Source organism: Microcebus murinus, chromosome 9 (genome assembly GCF_040939455.1).
Source record: "Microcebus murinus isolate Inina chromosome 9, M.murinus_Inina_mat1.0, whole genome shotgun sequence".
Lineage (NCBI taxonomy): Eukaryota > Metazoa > Chordata > Mammalia > Primates > Cheirogaleidae > Microcebus > Microcebus murinus.
The window spans coordinates 90,739,511-90,764,489 of NC_134112.1; the positions used below are offsets into that span (position 1 = coordinate 90,739,511).

Genomic DNA, 24,979 nt, shown 5'->3' on the forward strand with positions numbered 1-24,979 from the left:
CTGAAATGGGTGACCAGAAGCCAAAAGGTAAGTTAAAATCTTTTATGAAATCATTAGCAACAGTTGGAACTGAAAGAACGTGTTCATGATCCTTAGGACCATCCTGTTTGTCCTAATATCTGATGCCAGTATATTAGAACAGATTTTGACTGTTTTCTAACAACAAAAACATAGTTCAATCCTATGTAGTGAAAATAGTTGTGCTTTAATCATTGATACTAGAGAAGAAAACAGGAAGATCCGCTTAACAAGAAGCACTCATGCAATCTGGTTATGTATTCCAATTAATTATATACATTTATGTAATTTGGTTTGTAAAACATTTATCCAGGTATCCTTTCTGAATAACTGCATAATGCAGATAAACTAATATTAAACCATATAGCATTTTGCATAATAGTTTTTAAATTTTTTTTGCTGAGGACCCCTTAAAAGAATTCTGGGAAACTATTTAACTCCTTGTATATTTTAAATTAACATTTAAAAGTTAAGTTTAAATAATTACAAAGGGTATAATTTCTAGTGTATTATAAATATCAATATTTTAACTTTTTTTTTATTCCTAGATGAATGTTCCTTAGAAAGCATCTGTTCTTTTTCAATGGATAGAAAGTCATCTTTTATCTCTCTGAGAAAATTGATAGGTTTTTTTTTTTGAGGGCTGGGGGAGGTAACATTGCACTGCATCTGTTTGTCTTGAGTGCCTTTTCCCCCTTGCGCTTTCGTTTCTCTCATTTGCATCAGATTTTCCCTCTGATATCTGGTGATCCAGAGATAATCTGTCTTACCAGACTAAGTGAGGGACTGACAAGCTGTCTGGAAGCTTTGAGCATACAGATGGGCTTGTTGGTCTTCTTTTCTTTTCTTTTTTTTTTTTAGACACAGGGTCTCCTCTGTCACCCAGAGTGGAATGCAGTGGCATGATTATAGCTCACTGCAACCTCGCACTCCTGGGCTCAAGAGATCCTCCTGCCTCAGCCTCCCGAGTAACTGGGACTATAGGTGCAATGCCACCGTATCTGGCTAAAGGGCTTGTTGTTTTGAACTGTACAGTGATCTAGGTGGAATCGCTGATGTTGCTTTCTTTGCGTCTTTCCTCTTGAGCTGGTGAGATTCCTTGAAGAAGAGTAAGGTTTGACTGCTAGCACTCTGGGAACCAAATGAAAGATAGGACTAAGAAAATCTCCATTCATCATTCAGTAAGCACATAGTCACCCAATCTCCCTGTTTTGGGTAAGGTATCCAGGTCCTAGACATAGCTTAGGATCCCCCAGTCTAGAGATACTTGTTTTTCCCTCTTTAGAGAACAAACTTCCAGTTTACTGCCAGGATAGGGATGGAGCACTTACCCAGTGAGTAAGAAAAGAGATTTAGAGAAATAATAGTTTTTCAAACAGGCCTTTTCATTTTGGTTTCTTACCCCTTTGAGATAGCTGATAGTGCCGGTTCCTGAGATTTTTGAGGGTTCTATGGTATAAATCAGGTGGGCTTTCATTTCTCCATTGCCAATTAATGATTTAGCCTTTGTGGGTCAACTAAGTGCGTTATCACTTCTCCATCTGCTTTTCAGCTTTCAAAATGTTACTGTCTCCTTCCTGTTATCTCCATCCTTATACATTCATGCTTAAAAAAAATTCCTTTATTATTGTTTTAGTGGAGTTTCAGGAGGGAGCAAAGACCTGTTGCCTTAACCTGGAACCCACATAGCCTTTTTAATAAGAGGATTTTTAATTTGCCAAAGCCTTCAGAATCTAAAGATGTATTGGTACATTTAACCAGTTGCATGTTATCATCTTATAAGAAAGAACAAAAAAGGAAAAAAGGAACTGTATCTTCTTTGGTTAATTTTAAGTTAGTATTAATGATAAAAGGTATATTCTGCTAGAGGGCTTAAAACTTAATTAGTACTTTTTTAGCTACTAAAGTCTAGGATAAACTGGAATGATCTACGTTCATAGCCAGGTATACTGATTATATAGTGAGAGTTATTGAAAAATGTTAAAGTGTTTTAGAGTAGATAGACTAAAGTTTACCCTGATAATCTGAAACTGTAAAGTGATGGAAAAATTAACCTCTTCTCTATTACCCAGACTGCAGAGCTATTCAACTTGATAGTGTCCTTCTTTACTGTCTCTTATCTTAATCAATACTAGCACTTCACTGCCTCATCATTGTTTCTAAAAATTATTTTTAATACTATTAATATTCTTTGCCAGCCCTTTTTATATCAAAACCCTTTTTCTCCTCTGTTACTCTCTTTTATTACTTCTTTCGCTATTATTCCCTTTCTTGACATTTCTGTTTTGATTGAGAAGGATTTGGCTTCTCTCTCTTCTGGAAGGTAAACCTATTGATAATATGCAGTTGTATGTAATCATTCTTTCATTTTTTCATTTAACAGATATATATTGAGTACCTATCATAGGCCAGGTCCTATTCTAGGCATTAGGCATAAAACAATGAACAAAATCAAGTCCCTGCTCTCATACAGCTTGCACTCTAATAGGGGTGACAGACAATACACAAATCAGATGGAGCTGGGTGTTATAAAGAAAAATAAGGATGGGGAGTACAGAGTGACAGGGTGGGGTGGGGAAATATTAGTTTTATAAGATAATCAGAGAATGCTTCTCCTATAAGGGGACATATCAACAGAGACATAAGGGTATCTGTGGCATGAGTATCCCAAAGAGAATACAACAAGTATAAAGGCCCCGAAGAAGCAGCATGCTTGGCCTGCTGAAGAAACAGCAAAGAGACCAGTGGTATAGGAAGAGAATAAGCTTTGTTTCTCTCTAAATGTTCACTATTTTTGCTATAGCTTACTCTCACAAGAGTTTAATATAATGTTTTAGGGTTGAAGAGATTTATATTCTAACATGTGAAAGGCTGAGATTGTTTTAGGTCTAGTGGATATGTGGGAATGTTACTGAATAAGGTCATAATTTGCTATAATAAGTATTTTGGCTGAATATAGGCTTGTAAACAATCTAAATTACAGATATACTGCCTAGTTTTGAGAAAGAAAAGATGGTACAGTGGGGAGATTTAACAACCAGATATGGTTTTGAGTTCTGACTCTACATTTACTTGCTATAAGTGATCTTGAGTCACAGCTGTGGGTGTGAGTACATGTATACCCTTTTACCCGTTTATTCTGATTTTATAATGTAAAAGTTGCATGGTGGTTACAGGGAAAGAATACTGGATTGGGAGTCAGAAATAAATCCTGAGTTAAACACCTTGCTGCCACTTATTAAATGTGTGGCCTTAGACAAGTCACTTAAAAGCCTCAGTTATTTGTAAGAAGAAAATTAAACATGTCTTTTATAACATTATAAAGATTAAATGAGATAATCTATGCACGTGAAAGTGATTTATATACTATAAAATATTAAATTAAGATCATACCTATTTTTAAACTACTCACAGAGCTTTATATTTTATTGAGTTTATAATTTTCATCTAAGTGTTTTCAAAATTTAATTTTATCCTCTGATTTACCTGTTCATTTGCACTCAAGGGTTGTACACAAAACTTATCCTTCAAAGTCAGTTCCCCATTTTAGCCTATTAGTTTTATAAAATAACTCTTTATCTTTTAAATTATATAGCAAAATTCCATAGATATGAACAACTCAACTTGAAATACTCAAAAAGGATCAGAATGCATATTTTCATTTAAACTTTATTAACTGACCATCTTGCAATAGAAAATATGGGCACACAGAGAAAATGATTTTAAAGGATAACTAATTAATAATCACTTTTCATACTTCAACAACTGTTATTGACTTTTTAGTGGGGTTTTGTTTTGCCTATCTTTATTTTCTGAACCTTTATTGCTTAGCTAAACATTGAGTACTAACCATAACTTTGCAGTCATATTTATTATCAAATACTTAATCTACATGATATATGTTTTAAAGACTGTACTAGAGAAAGATATTTGTTTTTTAGTATCATATTATTAGCCATTAGTTAGTGTCTTTACACTGTTAGACAGTAATTTAAAATGCAATCCAAAAGAATATCGGCCAAAGCCTTAAAAAAAAAATCCCCAATGGTCTTCAAAAGTAATTTACAAGAGATTTAACAGAATGTAACTTACTCCATGCCCTGTGCAGTCTGCCGTGCAATATCTATAAGTTTGATCATCTCAAATTTGGTCTCAATGATGTGGAGATGGTGATATAAGCTGGAGCCCTCACACCACTGGGTAACAATAGCTAGTTGTGGCTTTGTGGAATAGCCCATGAAGAGTAGGATATTCACATGTCGTGTTTTCCTGTAAAAATAAATGTAACAGCAAACAGTAAATATTGACAAACTTTAGCAATTTCTAAAAAAAGGAACCAAAGTGGCCTATCAGTAAGATGTCAGAAAAAGATATTAACAACAAAAAAGCAATAGAAGGATGAATTTAGAAGAAACTGGGAATTGTCTGGTATAACCTCCTACCTTATTCAGAAACACTTTTTAAAATATATCTGACAGGCAACTACAGATTGCTTAAATACCTTCAATTATGGGAAGCTTATCACTGAGTATGTGGCTAACCCCTACCTCTCTGTTTAAGTGGTTCTAATATTAGAAAGTTTTTCTTGTGTTGAGACAGAGTCATTTTCCCACAATTTCCACTACTAGCTTCCCTGTTCTACTCTCTGGAATAACCTTTTTTTTGCTCTCTGGAATAACTTTGCACCGTCTTGAACATAATAGCCTTCCCTGGACTAACTATCCTCAGTTCTATTGACTATTTTTCTCCTAAATTATAGTCTTAGAATATTCCCAATTTAGGTGGTCCTCCCCTGGACAAACTCTACTTTGTCAATTTTCCTCAAGTCCCAGGCCCAGGAATAAATACAATCTCTAAATGTGTTCTGATAACCTTAAAATTTTAAGAGTATTCTTTCCATAAGTAGAACTATTATTTTATATGATCAGAATACTATATTTCCATTAACTCAGTCTAGGATTCAGTCTTCTATCAGATGTACTATATAATATTATATACCACTTAATATGGTTAAAGATAAAATACACTCAAATATACTCTATTTCTACATATTTATCCATTTTGAGTAAATCTGTAAAGCTAACAGTGGCTACCACTGCAAAACAGGAGCTAATGAAAATAGCTTCTTTCTCTAGAAAACAGTAATTCACACAAGCTCACCTGAGTACTCCTACTTCGTTTTTGAAGGCTTGTAACTGCTGAGGTGTAGGTGCTGTCACATTCAACATTTTCACGGCCACATCACCTAAAAGGTAATTGCATTCCAATGATTTATTTATTTATTTTTAGAGGGAGGGTCTTCACTTAGTCACCCAGGCTAGACTGCAGTGGTACAATCATAGTTCACTGTCAACTTGAAGTCCTGGGCTCAAGAGATTGCCCCCCTCAGCCTCCCAAGCAGCTGAGACTACATACACGTACCACCATGCTTGGCTATTTTTAAAAATGTTTTTGTAGAGACAGTCTTGCTATGATGCCCAGGCTAGTCTTGAACTCCTGGCCTCATGTAATCCTCCCACCTTGGTCTCCCACTAATCACAGATGTGTTCACTTTATGAGATTTCAGCTACTTGTTCACTTATGAGCACTTTTATACAGGTTGAGTATCCCCTATGTGAAATGTTTGGGACTAGAGGGTTTAAATTTCAGAGTTTTTTGGATTTTAGACTATTATACATTATATTACTTAGTAGTCTAGCATCCCTAATCTGAACACCTGAAATCTTCTAATGAGCATTTCTTTTGCATGTCGTGTTTAAAAAGTTTCAGATTTTGGAGCATTTCAGATTTTAGATGTTTGAATTAAAGATATTCAACCTCTATATGTATGATATTTCAATAAAAAGTTAAATAAACTTATTGACTTTTCCTAATTATCAAAGTAATACAGTGCTCATTCTATTATCTGTACCATATGATACTGTATAACCACTTAAAACAAAATGTTTAAAAACATTTTGAAAGCATAAAAAAACTTCCCATAATCTTATCACTCAAAAATGACATTATACTGAAGATGTATATCTTAGGAGGCTTCTGTATGTATGCAATGTGAATATTTATGAATACACAGGAAAAAATAACCTAAGGAGATATATACTATACAGCCATTTAAAAAATTGTTATAGATTTTTCTGTGACTTCTACAATATGGGGTATTATTTTTTTTTTTTTTTTTGAGACAGAGTCTCACTTTGTTGTCCAGGCTAGAGTGAGTGCCGTGGCGTCAGCCTAGCTCACAGCAACCTCAAACTCCTGGGCTCAAGCGATCCTCCTGCCTCAGCCTCCCGAGTAGCTGGGACTACAGGCATGCGCCACCATGCCCGGCTAATTTTTTATATATATATCAGTTGGCCAATTAATTTCTTTCTATTTATAGTAGAGACGGGGTCTCGCTCTTGCTCAGGCTGGTTTTGAACTCCTGACCTTGAGCAATCCGCCCGCCTCGGCCTCCCAAGAGCTAGGATTACAGGCGTGAGCCACAGCGCCCGGCCAATATGGGGTATTATTACTGCCTTGTAAAATTTAATATACCAAAGACACTTTTCCATATAAATGAATGTAGCTATACTATACCATCTTAACTCCTATATAAACATATATGGAGATATCAATTTATTTGCCTAAGCCTCTATTAATGGACATATATTTATTTTCATTTTTCATTAATAGTAAATCTCTGATGAAAATACCTATTTGTTCGTTCTTGTCCAATTACTTCCTCAGAATAAAGGCCTATAAATGGAATTGTTGGCTCAATAGACACATTGCCAAACTGTCCTCAAAAAAGTTTATACCAACTTATTTTCCCACCAGCAGCACGATCACAACTCTAAATATGATCAAGTTAAGAAAATCTTTGTCTAAATGAGACACAAGTGCTTTATATTTTTTGAATTTGCAATTATTTGATAACTAGTGAGACCAAACATTTTTTATATGTTTACTGGTTATCTCTACTTCTTCCTTTGGTAAGTATACTTTTAAATATGTTTACTTGTGATTTATAATACAAATAAATTATCAGCAGAAAGACTTCTAAAAGAAAAAAAATCGCCGGGCGCTGTGGCTCACGCCTGTAATCCTAGCTCTTGGGAGGCCGAGGCGGGCGGATTGCTCAAGGTCAGGAGTTCGAAACCAGCCTGAGCAAGAGCGAGACCCCGTCTCTACTATAAATAGAAAGAAATTAATTGGCCAACTGATATATATATAAAAAATTAGCCGGGCATGGTGGCACATGCCTGTAGTCCCAGCTACCCGGGAGGCTGAGGCAGAAGGATCGCTTGAGCCCAGGAGTCTGAGGTTGCTGTGAGCTAGGCTGACGCCACGGCACTCACACTAGCCTGGGCAACAAAGCGAGACTCTGTCTCAAAAAAAAAAAAATAAAATAAAATAAAATAAATAAAATCTGAAGACATTTTTGATACTAAAAAAAAAAAAAAAAAAAAAAAAAAAAAAAAAAAAAATAAAAGAAAAAAAATCATTTTGGGGACTAGTTAACTTAGAGGATATTTCATCTTTAAAAATAATTGGCTATACTATAACAGGAGTCCTGGTTGTTGCGACCCAGTTTTTATTTCCCGTAATTTTGTTAGAAACTTTTGGAGTCTTACATCTGATCAAAGTAGCTTAACGATGCAAATAGTAAATACTCCTTTTGATTTTTTTTAAATAAAATTGTTAAACATATCCTATCATTATGACTTGTGACAAGATCACCGCATTATATACATACCATGCCACTTTCCCTTGTAGACTGTTCCAAATGATCCGGATCCAATTCTTTGTCCCACTGTAATCTGCCCATCAGGAATCTCCCAGTCATCACTTGAATCCCGTCTACCAAGTGTTTTCTTGATAAAAATAGTATAAAACGTCAAGCCAAACCAAACCAAAGAGGAAAACTTTATATTTCACACTGAGTATATTACCCTATGCCTGAGAGGTACTTAATTTATGAAGACAGTAAGATCTATTTTTAAAAAAACACTCTGGTGGAGTAACAGTTAAAAGTATGACTCTAAAAATATAAAACTTTAATATTGAAGTCGATATTAGGATGGAAATAATTGATTAAAAACAGAAATTATTTATATGGTATATACAGAATTATTAAAATCTATAAAACAGTTTTTATCATTTGGAGGACTACAAGGGACAAGTACTTTATATGTGTGACTGGTTTTGGCTCCAAATCACAAAAATTTAGATTAACATATTATGGCAACTACCCTTTTCTAGTCAGTGCTAAATTTCCTCATACATATTATCTGATTAAGTTTCTCAAAAAAAAATCTCTATACATAATTACTACAGTAAGGTAATGGACATACCTATCCAATATACACTATTGCTAAAATTATTAGATTTAATATAGATTCATTTTGCAGCAGAAAGTTAATTTTTCAAATAGGGAAGAATGTTCCTTGGTAGATATTTGAATTTTGGACTAGCCTTTAGAATGTATATGCTAATCCTGCTTTCTAAACACTAGCTTACTTTCTTTTTCCTTACTTTAGAAATAGAACGGTATTGTTACTCTTCCAAACTGCCTTTTACTAAATTATATTATAGATGAGAAAAAAATTCAGTGTTGTGGGAAAATGCTTTAAGCAAAAAGCTATCAGCTCTTAAATTTATTTGATTATGGGAATTCTGTATCATATAAGGACATGATATATCTAAAAGGTGATACATTTGGCTATGACTTATAAAAAGAAAGAACTTAGAAGTGAAAAAAAAAGATACCATACACTCTTACCATTCGATTCCTGTCTTCTGAGGATGAAGATGACTTCCTTTCCCGCTGAGGTCCAGGAGATTTCTGTAAGGCTTTCACATTAGTGAGTGAGCCGGGTAATGAGGCAGGGGGTGTGGCAGATAAACCTGTGGTGGATCCTAAATTAGTGAAAGGAAAAATGTATCCATTAAGGAACTGCAAGCATGTTAATTTATCAGGGGGCAGGAGGTGGGGGGAAATTTAGACTTATTTTTAAAATGTTCTGCATGTTCAAATACAGACCTTTTGAAAGAGCAGGCCAAAAAGGGGCCTCATTTGGTGATTAGTACTATAATTTCTTTTAGTTTCCTGGCCACTTTAATGATCTTTAAGATATCTGATGATAAAGACATAATTTGTTTACTGGTACAAAATCTAGAAGAAAAATAATTTCTCTAAAACAAGAGACAAGTACTGAAAAATACTTGCAAGTTTCTGTTTCTTTGATTTTAAAAAAAATCAAAAAGCAAAATTTAAAAGCCTAGATAACAAATAAACTTTTAATTATTTTACATTACCTCAAGAGCCAGTCAGTATAAAAAAAGATGGAAACCCTAAATCGAAATATTTTCTAATATTGGCCTTAATGTTGAAAATATCTAGCTCTTTCATATTAGCCACTAATATAAAATTAAATTACTTTAAGAATTAAATCTATATTTATGCTCTATATTTAAGAGATATTGGTCAGGGTCATTGGTTCATGGAGCCTTGTTACACTATATAAACATTATTTGTTACCAAGATAAAATTAATGTAAACAAAGCAAAGCAGGTTCTCAAGGCTTTCTGAAAAATCTCTGCCTTTATAGTGAGACCTAAGTAAGCTATGAGCCAAGTGAGCCTGAGGGTATACTCTTTTTTTTTTTTTGAAACAGAGTCTCACTTTGTTGCCCAGGCTAGAGTGAGTGCTGTGGCATCAGTCTAGCTCACAGCAACCTCCATCTCCCGGGCTCAAGCAATCTTACTGCCTCAGCTTCCCAAGTAGCTGGGACTACAGGCATGCACCACCATGCCTGGCTAATTTTTTGTATATATATTTTTAGTTGGTCAATTAATTTCTTTCTATTTTTAGTAGAGACGAGGTCTTGCTCAGGCTTGTTTTGAACTCCTGACCTTGAGCAATCCACCCGCCTCAGCCTCCCAGAATGCTAGGATTATAGGCGTGAGCCACCACGCCCAGCCGAGGGTACAGTTTTTAGAAGTAGTCTCAGTGGCAGGGTTGCATACATTTCTTATGGGTACTTTTTAAAATGCTGACTCAGTAGCAAATATCCTAAGTTCACTTACAGTATGACCTGGTTCAGACAGGTTCAGGATAATGACTTGTAAGTGGGGCCGGAGTACAGCTGCATAGGACTGACATGTCCAGGTAATATTTCACACACAGAACAAAAAGAACTCAAGAAAATGATTTTTTAAAAAATGATTACTATTCTTTGGGGGGAAAAGAGCCACTATCTTTCAAAGAACAAGAATACTAATGACACCATTTAAATGTAAAATCTGTGTGAAAATTTTATCATTACTACCTCATACTACATTGTCATGTGGAATTTCTATAATCTCATATATAATTTTCTAAAAGAAAATGGTATCCAGAATGTCTATTAACTAGAGCACAATCCATTTTCTACCTTTTATTGCTTATTTTCAACATTTAAAGCCTTAATTGCTTGACCACGCTTCACAGTTCTGATGTAAGTGCTGTGTTATATATGACTTAGCTTAATTATGTTACTCACTACTGCTTGACTTCCATCCCATTTTATGGATTTTCTGAGAATCAGCTGGACTGAGAGAGCAAGAACCTAAAACACCACTACTACATTCAGAGTAAGTAACAGATGCTAATTAGCAAGAGTCACTAAATATAACTCTTTAAAAATATTTATAGCAAGACATCTGTCTCAATTTTGAGTTAAATTTTTAAAAATCAGTTTAACCACAAATTAAAGTATGACAAGATGAAATGAGAGAATGAAACTATACTGTGAACTTTTCCCTCATATTAGGGGATAATTAAAAGTATAAATTTTCAAATTTTCTTATGTTGAAATATCCAAAACATACTATTAATCTTTTTTTTTTTTACTGCTCCCTACCTTTGACATAAGATATATACATCCTACATTATAGGGAGAAAAAAAACCCTCAAACATGCTGATATTATAGAATCTCAAAAAAAGCCAAAAATAGAATAAAATCTCATAATTGAAGTTTCCATTTACATTTTTTCTTAAAAACCACAAAAATTATTACCAAATATTAACAGTCATCAAGGTTATCACCTAAATGTGTTAAAATCAAAGGAATCCAGATTGAAGACCTCCCCCCACCGAGTTTAAGCTATCAAGACTAAGAAGTAATAATAAGATAACAAAAAACAAGATGGAAATCTCAGCTCAGAATTTTCTTGCTTTTAAAAATTTATGACAGACAGCATACAGAAAGCTTGTGGTAGTGAGTTATGTGTGAAAAGCACATTCAGAGCATTCCAGCCAGGCCAAGCAGAAATTTAGTACGAAAACTCTCACACTTACAAACACACGCTGTGAGGGTGAGGCACAAACAGCATCTGTAGTTTTATATTTAGTTTACTTTGGGTGAAAACAAGAAAGAAGAGCCCAACTACCTCTGAACACTGGGCCAGGCTCAAAATCAAACACTATTTCACTGGGGACAGAATGTAGGAGGGGACTGGGAGTCCGGGATTGGTATTTCCGAAGACAGCGCATCAGCTGGTTCAAAGGGGCTGTTAGAAGAGAAAGAGAGGGGCAGGCAAACACAGGAAGACAGACACACAGAAGAAATGAAAGAAGTCATGGGGAATAAATAAGAGAAATTGAAGCCTGCTTTACAAAATAATTCTGGACGTTCAAAAAAATCTGTTGATTTTCATGAAAACTCAATGGTTTTTTAAAAAGTGACCTAAAAAGGACAAGAAATACCACTTGATTTTAGGTACTAAGCAGGCTGTGTTTATCACTAAGTTAACTTCGTGATGCTAACATGATGGCAACATTTAAATGTTGGATGTATTGGGCAAAATTATCAAAAGCCACAGCTATTAAGACATACGAAAGTCAAACTGGCAGCAACATTAATGGGCAGGTTCATGAAATAACAAACAGGAAAAAAAAACTTGTATACTTATGTGCAATAGTCAATACTAAGTCCAGAGTATATAATGCAGGCTTATCATTATTTGGGTTACTTCGCAGGTGTACAGAAACATAACAAAAGATGGTTTATATAGTATTTACTGACTATAAAATATCTTTTAAGTCTGGGCTTAGATATTTTGAAGATAAACGGTCACAGTGAAGAGATCAACTCTAAGAAGATAAGTAGTTATTACAGGTCTTTCTTACTAGATAGAATTCAGCTGAGAAGGTAAGCGCAAAGGACCACCTGGAAGAAAACTTCAAGATAGTCTCAAATACCATCTCTTGGAAAACATATGGAGTAATTCTTACAAAAAGTATTTTCTTAAGCAATGTTGTCTTATGTGCTAGAGTGAATACTAGATGAAAAATCTGTAAGAAATATCAATTCAATTTCTCATCTGCTTATTTTATTTACTACATGAATAAGAGGGCAACTGGGCTTATCTATTATGGGCCTATTCTATAAAATGTACATTTCAAACACTTCTGGAAAATTGAAGGGAAGTGGTTGATAACATATGACAAACCAAGAAGCTGTGGCAGGCAACCCAAGGGATTCCCTCCAAGAATGATTTAGCAAAGTCAAGTTTTATTTTATTCAAAGCTCAGTCATTAAGTATCAATGGAGGCCCTCAAAATAAATTTAGCAACTCCAGCTTTGGAGATGGTTATAGAAATTCATAAAGTGGGTAATAATTAAGGATCTTTTTTGGTACAATATTTTAAAATTGCAGATAGTACATTTAAGACTTCCTTTTATGTTCTCTATATTATCTACTCATGTTATGAATTAATTAAAATTTTATTAGAAATAAATAATAAATACTAGAGAAAAACAAAAAAATGTTGGGTTTTCTCTACACATTTTTCTCTGTGTCTGTGTTTCATGAAAGAAGCAAGTATAAAGACAAGCAGCAAAGCAATTGCATTTTTCCCTGAGTTTTTTTAAAACTGAAATCACTACTTACCTCCATCACCACGAAACCCTTGGTCTCTAATCAAGTCCTACAAATAAACAGTAATGTACATTTATTCAAAGCATATAGTAAGAAAGTAATAATAACACTGAATTTTCCAATATACATTAATAGAAAAGTTAATTAAAAATAATACCTGTTTTACAATCACTTCAAAAAACAGAATATGAAATTACCCAGTGAACATGATAAAAACTAAATTTTGAAGCACTGCCAACTTAATCCTATAGTAAAAGGATTATTAGTCCTGATCAAATGTTGAAATCCATTTTAGGCCATTCAAAATCAATAGTTCCTTCAATCCTTAAAAAAGGAACCATATAAAGAACCATAAAATTGTTCACACCCTTTGATCCTGTAACACCACTTCTGGGATTTTTTCCTAAGAAAATTAATTCAGAAGAAAAAATGATATGCACAAAGATGTTCAGTGCAGCATAATCCATCATACTAAAAAATTACAAATAATTATTTCCCTATGATAGGCATTTTGACAGATTATGGTTAAAGTAAATTATGGTACATCAATTTAATGAAGTATTATGCAGTTACCAAAACAATTAGGAAGCTTGAATCATGTTTATAGTATAATAAAAAATACAAAATTAGCGTATTGGGCAGGTGGGAGGGTAGTGGGTATATACATACATAATGAGTGAGATGTGCACCATCTGGGGGATGGTCACGCTGGAAACTCAGACTTGTGGGGGGAGAGGGGAAAGGGCATCTTTTGAAACCTTAAAATTTGTACCCCCATAATATGCCGAAATAAAAAAAAAAAGAAAAAAAATTAAAGTACGCTGATTACAATCATGAAAATATGGATGCATAAGGACACGCTAGAAGGGGGAAAAAAAAATCAAAACTGCTCAAATAAAGATTCTGTTAAAATTTGTTTTTTTTTGTTTTTTTTTTGAGACAGAGTCTCGCTTTGTTGTCCAGGCTAGAGTGAGTGCCGTGGCGTCAGCCTAGCTCACAGCAACCTCAAACTCCTGGGCTCGAGTGATCCTCCTGCCTCAGCCTCCCGGGTAGCTGGGACTACAGGCATGCGCCACCATGCCCGGCTAATTTTTTCTATATATATCAGTTGGCCAATTAATTTCTTTCTATTTATAGTAGAGACGGGGTCTCGCTCTTGCTCAGGCTGGTTTTGAACTCCTGACCTTGAGCAATCCGCCCGCCTCGGCCTCCCAAGAGCTAGGATTACAGGCGTGAGCCACAGCGCCCGGCCCTAAAATTTGTTTTTATTATTAAAATACAGCTATTTTCAACACTGTTAGTAGTGGGTGAGTCTCTATGGGTATTACAATGTGGATCCTAATAGGAAAACTTGGATTAGTTTACTCAGTTTAACTTAAATATGAGGGACTGAATGGCCCTAAATGTCTCTAAAGTGCCTCTCTGCATGTGGAGCTGGGCTCAGTGTCATGTGCCTATAGTACCAGTTACTTGGGAAACTGAAGCAGGAGGATCACTTAAGCCCAGGAGTTACAGGTCAATCTGAGCAACATAGCAAGACCCCATCTCTTTTTTTAAAAATGGCAATTGGCTCTTGAAAATAGACAACTTTTGGCTTATGGGGTACAGCAAATCCCATCTGTAAATCCTTTACAGATGTATTTCTATCATGTTCAATGTATTATATAAAGCCTTCTCAATATTTTCTACATAATAATGAACAAATATATACCTGCAAATAAAGTACTAGGTGTAGCTACCAATAAATACAAAAATACTGGTGGTGCCGCTAACTTTCTGTGTTCTTGAGAGCTTATAATCTCATTGGAAGCAAGATGCACACACATGAAAATTAAATGACATAAGAATAAAAGCTTAAGAATATAATAAAAAAGATGGCAAAGTTTGTTGCTTAATTGCCAACTAAATGGTATGGGTGATAAGACTGTAAGTACTACACATAATAATTATAGTATTTGATCACTGGTGAAGCACTGGAAGAAATGGCTCTGAGTTGGGCCCTTGAGGGATAGGCATTGTAGAAAACCAAAAGGCCTTCTAGACAAGAAGGAACATCAAGAGAAAGGCTACATCCCTTTCTTTTTTGTTGCACCAGCTCTGAACTTCCCACAACTGTGGATTGACCGAATTTGGCTCTCTACTCTTAGAACTTATAGCTAATACCAACAGAAACTTACATTTTTCAATCTCAAATGTGTTCTCAAAGCTCCTTGACAATCTTTTCAATATGCCCAAAATAAAAGCTACCATTTTTGTTTCTACAAACCCTGTTCTTCCTTTGATATTTCCCATCTTAATGAATGGTACTATCTATTTATCAGAAACCTGGTCTATAAGCTAAGGATCTATAAGCCAGAAACCTGGGCATTATTCTCTACCTCTCATCTTTTCACCTCTCTCCTCTACTACTATACAGTTCAGTGGTTAAACATAGGGAAAAAAAAAAAGCCAGGTTTTAAGTCTATTTCAATAATTTATCAGCTATGTAATTTTAGGTACATTTCTTAAAATGTAACCCAATTTTCTTAACAGTAAAATAAAGATAATAATACTACTTAACCTATGAGCTTTAATGACAATGGAAGAAAATCCATGTAAAGCACTTAGCATAGTACCTGGTACACAGTAAACAGTCATAAATAATAGCCATTTTCAATGTGATTCCCAAGACTCTTACAATTAATCGATTAATTCATAGTCTCCTCCCAGTTCTCTCTTTCTTTCTCTATCTCTTTCTCTCTTGTTCAAGCCCAAGAGACCAGGAGAACAGTGGTAACAATCAGAGAAAAAAGGAAATAGTCTAAAAGAATGCTAGTTTTGAAAGTAAAAATGAAGGTTATGATTTTGGACATAATGAAACAGCCCTATCCTAGAAATATGGTTTGATTTTTTATTTCACAATCTCCTTATTCCCATATTTTCCTCTCTTACTTCTTTCTACCTTTGCACTCAGGTCTAACTAGATAGAGGTGAATCTTATTAGTTGAGGAAAACCAGTACTAGAAGGAGGGCACTTAAAATGAACCCAATAAAAACAGAGAAAAATTTCACAGTAAAAAGTGGGAAGAAAGTCTGATTTGTGATCTTGAAAAATGAAATTAAAATTTATAATTTTTTTTACATTTAATAAAATTTATAGTCCCAACTATATGCTAATTCTTAAACACAGAAAGAATCAAGTTTTTGTTGGTAATAATGCCAAAGTTATGATAGTACAAACCAAAAATCTTAAGTTCATATTTAACTTTCACAGTACAATCATTTTTAGAAAAGTTTTTAAAGGACTTCATCAATTTCCCCAACGGCTTCTATCTACCTTTGATGTTTAAACCATTTTCATCTGAAGATATAAGACTTTTACAGAGATGGTATCATAAGGAAAAAAGTCAGAATAATTCTATAATTTGGTACCAGTGAAGTATTTGATGTCATCAGAGAAGATAATGAACTTTTCTGATCTGTGATTCATAAGAAAACTATCACTTAAAGAAACTAATAAATGAAAGATGGCATTTATTTCTTATCTAAATTATAATTACAGCAGAAATAAAGACATACACTTGCTAGTACTTGTGATGCTGTATACTTACATCAATATTAACAGGTTCTATTGTATTTATATGCACATTGGGAGCTGATGAGGACCGGTCTCTTTGCCCGAATTGATTTCGATGATCTTCATCTGCTGGTCGGAAGGGCTGTGGAATTGGAATGGATTTTGAAGGAGATGGACTGGTGAGAATTTGGGGCCTGGAAAAATCAAGTCATTGGAAGATAAGATTCAGAGCAACTATATAGACATAATATATATATATATATATATATATATATATATATATATATATATATATATGGAAGATATAAAGATATACTTATTTTTATATTCTCAAAATATTTAAAATAAAACATTAAAAATCCATCAGTAATGGCTTTAAAAAGTATTAATTTAAAAAACTAGTACCTACCAACAACTAATGCTGCCAAAGCTGCTTTGCTCAAGCAGATTCTCCAGGAACTACCAATGATAAGAACACTGATTCTTATCCAGAAAACTCCATGGGAATCTACAAATAACTAGAAACTACCTGTGGTTAATCATCTAAAGAAGTTCTTATCTTTTAAAGCATACAAAAATATGTTCTAAGTAGAGACTGACTGAATAAAATCTGCCATTTTTTTAACTTTGCCATTTCTTGATATGTGAAGTTACTAAAATGAAAATTTTATTAGGAAGTTATAAATATTTTGAGAATGTATACTTCAGGACTTGAATGATGTACCTGTTGCTTTACACTAGAGTTGAATGAAAATCCTGAACAATATCTAAAGATCATTTCCAAGCCCAGAGGATGCTCCTCCTAGTGCCAGTATCTCTTATATTTTGAAGTTTTTATCATGTCCAATTATTGAAACCAGAGACACAAAATAATCATATATTAAACATTAAAGCAAATATTTTAAAAAATTGCTTTGGAATAGGAAAGTCTATGGTCTCTCACCAGCTCCAAAATGAACTTGGAACTCACAGAAACTAAAATTTTGAGGATAAACTGTAAGCACCTGTAAGGAATCTATCCCCTCAGAAAGGATATCCTAGGGACCAGGGACATTGAATATAACTTGACAGATGAGGTATGGCTATCTCACTGAACTCCATCAGGATCAATGAATGACTCAATACTAATAAACTCTCTTCACATACTGATTATCATTCCACCCCATCTTATGCAAACTCTCTAATTATATTACTATAATTAGCATTATCGAGCAGTTATTAGACATGGCCAGAAAGACAATGTTGAGGGACTAAAAAGACATTTTTTTTGTAAGAGGAGAGAGTTTGAAGAGGGATGGGAAAGAATATATTAGGAAAGGAATGGATAAAGGCTTGAAGAGCAAAGTTAGGCGAAATAGTGACAAAAAGCCTCTAACTAGAGCATGTCAGAATCTGAACCATACCACTTAACAGTTTTACTTCTTTGAGGCACATTATTAAGGATAGAGAAAGAAATTTTGACTTTATGTGTTCATATTAACCACATGAATCAATTTTGAATGGATATGCAAATAATAAAATACTATGTACTTTATTGATGACACAGACCTTTAGAAAAATTAGCACATTTCATCTGTGCCCTTTTTCTCCTTTCTGGTTATTGAAAATTTTTTAGTTTGTGACAAAGCTGTTTTTATTTTTGCTTTAGGTAGCCAAAGCAATATGTATGCCCTTTAACAAGATATTTGGAGAGCAGGTAATAGAATGTAAAAATGACATTAAGTAATATAAAAGCTTGGAAAGAGTACTATTAGAAAACCTTTTATAGGCTGATTTAAAGTCTCAAGGCAATAGTATACTTTAAGACTTAAAATTGGAAAAAGCCTGAATTAACTAGCTTTGTATAAGATAATCTCATATAATAATTGATCTGAGAGCCAGGTGCCATGGCTTATGCCTATAGTCCCAGCTACTCAGGAGGAAGGACGGCTGAAGCACAGGAATTTGAGGCTGCAGTGAACTATGATCTGTTGTATGCAGAAGTGGCAGTAAGTCATTCCTGAAACCCATTGAGTTAGGAATATGACAGAAACATGCAGTGGATAACAAATCAGAAATATGTATGCAAAAGACATTGGTCCAGAAGCAATAAAAACCTGATTTAATCTGATAAACTTCATTATCATATCTAAAGAAAAGAATGCAAATATTAGAAAATGAGGATATTTGCCTATTACACAAAATCAGAGACACTAAGTTCAGCAGTTGGTATCTAATTCTACCTGGAAGGAAGGTGTGCCTTGGTCACAAAGTCAACTTGTTTAGCTTTGAGGGCAAGTATAGCAGAGTACTTCAAGTAATCATACCCTGATGTCAATAAATATCTGAACCATACACTAATTCCATGCTTAACAAAAACAATCTTCTAATTATATTTTAGTTTTCCATAAATATCTTCTGAAAGAGGAGTAAGCGCTGGTCCACCCAACAGAAGAAGTCTAATTAATATAACAGCTATACTTCTCACTGAAAAGAATTACCTGATATTCTGATTTAATATTTTATGATTATGATTAATGTAAACCAGTATATCCCTAACTCCCATCATTTCTGAGAACAGATAAAATTGGGTTTCCATACTGGGAAATCTTTCCCTGGACCAAGGTAATTTATACCTTATAAGTATCTTGGCAGTCAGTAAACTGGCTTTCTTTTGATACCTTTACCTATTTTGCTGCAAACGTCTTTAAAGCAGTACCAAATTAAAAAGAATTTTAGTCTACGGCCACACCACCCTGAATGCGCCCGATCTCGTCTGATCTCGGAAGCTAAGCAGGGTCGGGCCTGGTTAGTACTTGGATGGGAGACCGCCTGGGAATACCGGGTGCCGTAGGCTTTAAAAAAAAAAAAAAAAAAAAAAAAAGAATTTTAGCTCTAACACCCTTCAGCAAACTACCAGTTATGGTCTCATTCTTAATCTAGAATATTTAAAAGTTTTGAAGCAAAGTGACTACTTCTTCTGTTCAGTGATATGCAAATCTTAAATGTTGACCTTTCATAAATTTTTATTCTATAGCATTTTTAAAAGTAGAAAAGGAGGTATCTATCATTTTGTATTCAAAACTGGACAATGTATAACTTCTCCAATATTTCTTGGTTACATAATCATCCTTATTTCATGACCATTATAATTATTATCAGGACTAGCAACAAAATGCAAGGAATTTTGATATTGAACAGATTGGCTTCTATCTTTACAGAGGCAACATATACACTAGTGACATAAAAGCACCAGGAAAATGATTTATAGAAATATTTAAACATCTTTCTTATCATTTGCTCAAGACTAGAATCTATTTCAGTTTAATTATGTATAAAATACTCATGGCACAGGCAAATAGTTTCTTAATTTTAAGACAGCATTCCTTCACAGGAAGGCAAAATGTCCTGGATTGTTACCATTATAAACCTTCAAAGAGGCCAAGCTAATTTCATTTTGGCATTCTGTAACTCTGCTCACAGAATTGGGGCCTGCCATGAGAAAGGCATCATGGTCTAAAGAATCTGTCAGGAGAAAATGTCATAGCCAAGAGATTAATTAAAACCAAAAAGAAACAATAAGAACATGTTTATTTGATCGTCTAAAAAACACACAACTGCATACAACTAACGATAGAGCCAGTAGGAATAAAATGATTTCACCAGAGTAGATAACTATTACAATTTGACAAAAAACATAATGGCTGCATTTTTCTAGTGTTCCAAATAGATAAATACATCCACTCCTTAATACAAATTTTTTCTGCTAAATTTTCTAACGTAGGAAACCTCCAGAAGGGTTGGCTTTGTAAAAATTATAGGTCTATTAGTGTCAATTCATTTTTTTTAGTCCCTCTAGGTAGCAGTCTAAAGAAACAGCATTATATTGTGAAGAGGGCGAGGAATTAGGTTTAAAACTGACAACAAATATTTCTGATCTTCACTAAATACCTCAGGAATATTCTAGAACAGAATGCTGGTTGGGGACTTTCTTTTTTTCTTAACCATATGCTTCCAAACATAGCATAAATAATGCTGCCTCAAATCCAATAAGGAAAGAGTCAGCAGATTTGTGTGAGAAATGTTCCAAAGCAAACTAGTATCGACTTAATTTGTCATTATCATGTCTTCTTTTTGTTTCCTTATTATGAAACTTAAGTATATGATGTCTTTGTAATGTTTTTGAAGTCATTTTTTGGCTTTATCCACCACAACTGATTAATAATACTATTAATTTTTTTATTTTACACTTTATAAATATCCATCTATTTTCCACGCTGCTACCACTCTAATTCAAGTCTTCGTTGCCTCTCAGTCTTCATTACCAACAGCATCCTAGCTTGGCTTTCTTCATCCTATACTTTTCTCTGTCACTTCATCCATATTTTACTGCTAGGTGATTTTTAATTTAAAACCATTTTCATCAGGTGAGTAATCTGCTTAAAAACCTTTAACTCTTTGTCTTTCCTCTTTAGTCAAGTCTAAAATTCCAGCCTGAATTCCTAGACTCTCCAAAATCGGGTTTTACACATAGGACTTCTCAACTTAGATAAGCCTTTCTTCACTAGCTCCTAAATCTACCATCCTCATTTCCTTTATTTATACTGTTTCTCCATCTACCCCTCCCAGCAGGCTTTTATTCCCTAGGTTCATACAGATTTTAGTAATTCTTTAAAGTCCAGTTCAAATCCCTTCCTTTTCTTTTTTTTTTTTTTTTTCTAATTTTTCCTGTAGAAGTTTTAATTAGCGACTGACACTGTGGTTTCTCCCGGGCGGCCCTGGGGTCTGGCTCGGTCTCTCGGCCCGAAGTCTGTCCAGGAAGGAAGGAAGGAAGGAAGGAAGGAAGGAAGGAAGGGAGGGAGGGAGGGAGGGAGGGAGGGAAGGAAGGAGGAAGGAAGGGAGGGAGGGAGGGAGGGGTTTTTTCTTTTTTTGAGATACAGTCTTGCTCTGTTTCCAGGCTAGGAGTGCCGTGGTGTCAGCCTAGCTGACAGCAACCCCAAACTCCTGGGCTCAAGCGATCCTCCTGCCTCAGCCTCCCAAGTAGCTGGGACTACAGGTATGCGCCACCATGCCCGGCTAATTTTTTGTATATATATATTTTAGTTGGTCAATTAATTTCTATTTATAGTCGAGTTGGAGTCTCACTCTTGCTCAGGCTGGTTTCGAACTCCCGAGGTCAAACAATCCACCCACCTGGGCCTCCCAGAGTGCCAGGATTACAGGCCTGAGCCACCGTGCCCAGCCTCAAATCCTATCTTTTTTGTTAAGTTTTTCTGAGCATTCTCTTTTTCTCATTATTCTTCCTTCTCCTGAAAACATGTAAACATTTATGTCCTCATCACATAGTTTAATATACTCCATCAAAATAGTGGATTATAATTATATACTATTTTAAATTATTTGCCATTGTCTCATATGTTAATGTTTCCATAAATGGAAGACATATACTTCTATATCTAATATTACACCTAATAAAATGATGAACACAAGGCAGGGACTCAAAAATATCTGTGGCTTGATTTTTTCATGATTGACCCTGAAACAATCTATGTCAGCCTTAAATCTCATTTATCTGTACCAAATGAATGTATATATCTATTTGTGATAAAATAAGCTATTTGGGAAAAAAAATCCTTAATTTAACAATTCAAATGTTGGAAAGGTTTAAAATAAACCAAAAGAGCCAAAAGAAAGCAGTTCAATAACATGTCATTGAAGGGCAGGAGTCAAATCATACCCAATAGAATCTGAGGGGGGTGCAGGAGGGGATGATCCAGATGTAAGGGCAGTCTCTGCTAAGGAGGCCTCTTCCTGTGGTATTGGGTGGTGTTCAAAGAACTTGGAGACAAACAGCAAACTGTGAGGTGAAACAAAACAAAACAAAACAAACCTAACTTGTGCAAAACCCAGAAGCTTCATACACCAGCATACATAGTTAATAGAAAAATTGGAGATCAAATTCCATTTTCAGAAACAATTGGTAAAATTCAACTAGTTATATTTTTGTCCAAAGGCTTATTTTAAAAAACTGTATTGTACTTTCAAAGGCAAGCTCAGAATCTAAAATAATTGCTCCATTCAGCAAATTTCTACATATTAGAGGGGGAAAAGTATGCTTCATGGGTAAGGAATTAGAAGAAAAAGTATCTATTAGATTATATCATTATAATTTACTTAACATACAGAGTTAAATTCTATTTGCTCAAATGATCAAGAAAAATAATACGACCTTAACAGTAGCAGCAGCAACAATGACACAAAAAGAGATTATAACAGACTCAGTATAATGTATTGCAAAAACTTTGGCATAAAGCAAAGAGAAATTTTAGAAATAGATAACATGGGTACAAAGATTTTATATCTTACTCATAAATAAATTGGAGGAAGGGAGTTGAACAGGAAAGAAAGAGAGAGAGAAAGAGGAAAAGAATATAAATGCAATTTACACAATAGCTGACAGAATCAGAATCCCTGATCCGTGGCCCAAAAATATAATGGTTAACTTAATTGAAACGACATTCCCTCTCCTCCCCCAAACTACCCAAAACTGATTTTGGACAGGGGACTTGATTAATTAAAAGAGAATATAAAATATAAATTAAGTGTATAGATGAACCAGCATTACACTTTGGGAGAGAAATACTGGCTATACTACACATTACTCTCTAACCACACTTAAAAAATATTCCCTATAGTAACTGTACTAGGCAGAAAACTCCTCACAGACTTTAAAATAATAGTTTCACATTAAGAAAATTTAAATTTAAAATGATAGATACAACAGAGATTTTTTTGATTACTTACTCAAGTTGGTCATAATTGACACACATCAGTGGGACCTCTGTACTACAACGCTGGTGAAATTTATAACCACATGTTTGACAGCGGAAACCCTGGAAAAGCAGCTTTCGACAAAAGTCACAAAATGCTAAGGTGAAAAAAGTTTTCCGTACCTGCAAAGTAAAAAGTAATGGATTTCAAAAACTTGCAACAAACTTTTTAGAAACCAATATATTTATTAAATAAATTAAATTAATTTTAATTTATTTTATTAAATAAATTTTTATTTATATCATGAAAATTCACATACTGTTCACATACTAAAATGAAAACAAGGCAGTTCAAGACAGTAGATAGACTACACATATTTATTTTCTACCCCAATATCCAACTTAAAAACTCAGAAGAAGATGAGAAATGAATAAAATATTGGCAACTGATTTCAAGCTTGATAACATAAGAGTAGAGATAACAAGGAGGAGGAAATAGAGGTGAAAGGAAGAAGGGTAGCAATTTAATTATCATAAAAAGAGGAGAAAGTTAAAGAATGCTGACATGTGTTGACAGAATAAGAAACAAAGATATGCTTATATTATAGTCATGCGCTGCATAACAACTTTTTGGTTATCACCGGACCGTGTATACCATGGTGGTCCCATAAAATCATAATGGAGCTGAAGAATTCCCATCTTCTAGTGACATCTTGATAATCCTGACCCTGTGTAGGCCTAGGTTAACGTGTATGTTTGTCTTAGTTTTTAGCAAAAAAGTTTAAAAAGAAAAAATTTAAAATTTTAAAAGTAGAAAGAAGCTAACAGAAAAAGGATACAAAGAACGAAAGATTTTTGTACAGCTGTACATGCTTGTGTTTTAAGCTAAATGTTACTATAAAAGGGCCAAAAAGTAAAAAAAAAAAACCCAAAACCAAAAAACTTAAAAAGTTTATCAAGTAAAAAATTTAGAGTAGGCCAGGCCCAGTGGCTCACGCCTGTAATCCTAGCACTCTGGGAGGCTGAGTCAGGAGGATAGCTCAAGGTTAGGAGTTCGAAACCAGCCTGAGCAAGAGCGAGACCATGCCATCTCTATTAAATATAGAAAGAAATTAATTGGCCAACTAAAAATATATAGAAAAACTTAGCTGGGCATGGTGGCACATGCCTGTAGTCCCAGCTACTTGAGAGGTTGAGGTAGGAGGATCGCTTGAGCCCAGAAGTTTGAGGTTTCTGTGAACTAGGCTGATGCCACGGCACTCTAGCCTGGGCAACAGAGTGAGACTCTGTCTCAAAAAAAAAAAAAATTTACAGTAAACTAAGATTAATTTATTATTGAAAAAAATTTTAATAAATTTAGTGTAGCTTTAGCTGGGTGCAGTAGCTTATGCCTATAATCCCAGAACTTTGGAAGGCTGAGGTGGGAGGATCACTTGAGGTCTCTACAAATAATTTAAAAAATCAGCCAGGCACAGTTCTACATGTCTGTAGTCCCAGCTACCCGGGAAGGTGAGGTGGGAGGATCATGAGAGCCCAGGAGTTCGAGGTTACAGTGGGCTATGATCACGCCCCTGCACTCCAGCCTGGATGACAGAGCAAGACCCTGCCCTTAAAAAAAAAAAAAAAAAAAAAAGTCAAAATAGCCTAAGTGCACAGTGTTCATAAAGTCTACCCTAGTGAGCAGTAATGTCCTAGGCTTTTATATTTAGTCACCACTCACTCACTGACTCACCCAGAGCAACTTCCAGTCCT

At 34.6% G+C, this 24,979-nt stretch overlaps 1 protein-coding gene and 1 non-coding gene across 5 annotated transcripts in view; one reads left to right on the forward strand and one right to left on the reverse strand.

Moving 5' to 3' along the window:
* Positions 1 to 24,979, reverse strand: part of BRAF (B-Raf proto-oncogene, serine/threonine kinase) — a 185,939-nt gene that overhangs the window by 51,849 nt on the left and 109,111 nt on the right. For 3 of the 4 annotated variants that reach the window (XM_012768024.3, XM_012768022.3, XM_076006664.1), the window contains exons 6-13: positions 23,262 to 23,410; positions 22,195 to 22,314; positions 16,513 to 16,672; positions 12,935 to 12,971; positions 8,780 to 8,916; positions 7,754 to 7,871; positions 5,179 to 5,263; positions 4,111 to 4,287 (exon numbers count right to left, since the gene is read on the reverse strand). In XM_012768024.3, the coding sequence (XP_012623478.1) occupies positions 4,111 to 4,287; positions 5,179 to 5,263; positions 7,754 to 7,871; positions 8,780 to 8,916; positions 12,935 to 12,971; positions 16,513 to 16,672; positions 22,195 to 22,314; positions 23,262 to 23,410 (983 nt within the window). Of the gene's footprint in view, positions 1 to 4,110; positions 4,288 to 5,178; positions 5,264 to 7,753; positions 7,872 to 8,779; positions 8,917 to 11,431; positions 11,552 to 12,934; positions 12,972 to 16,512; positions 16,673 to 22,194; positions 22,315 to 23,261; positions 23,411 to 24,979 lie in introns of all 4 variants that reach the window. The other variant, XM_076006665.1, reaches the window with a different exon arrangement.
* LOC142872962 (5S ribosomal RNA) lies at positions 19,196 to 19,314 on the forward strand. The gene has a single exon (XR_012921068.1). It is a non-coding gene; the product is annotated as a 5S ribosomal RNA (ribosomal RNA).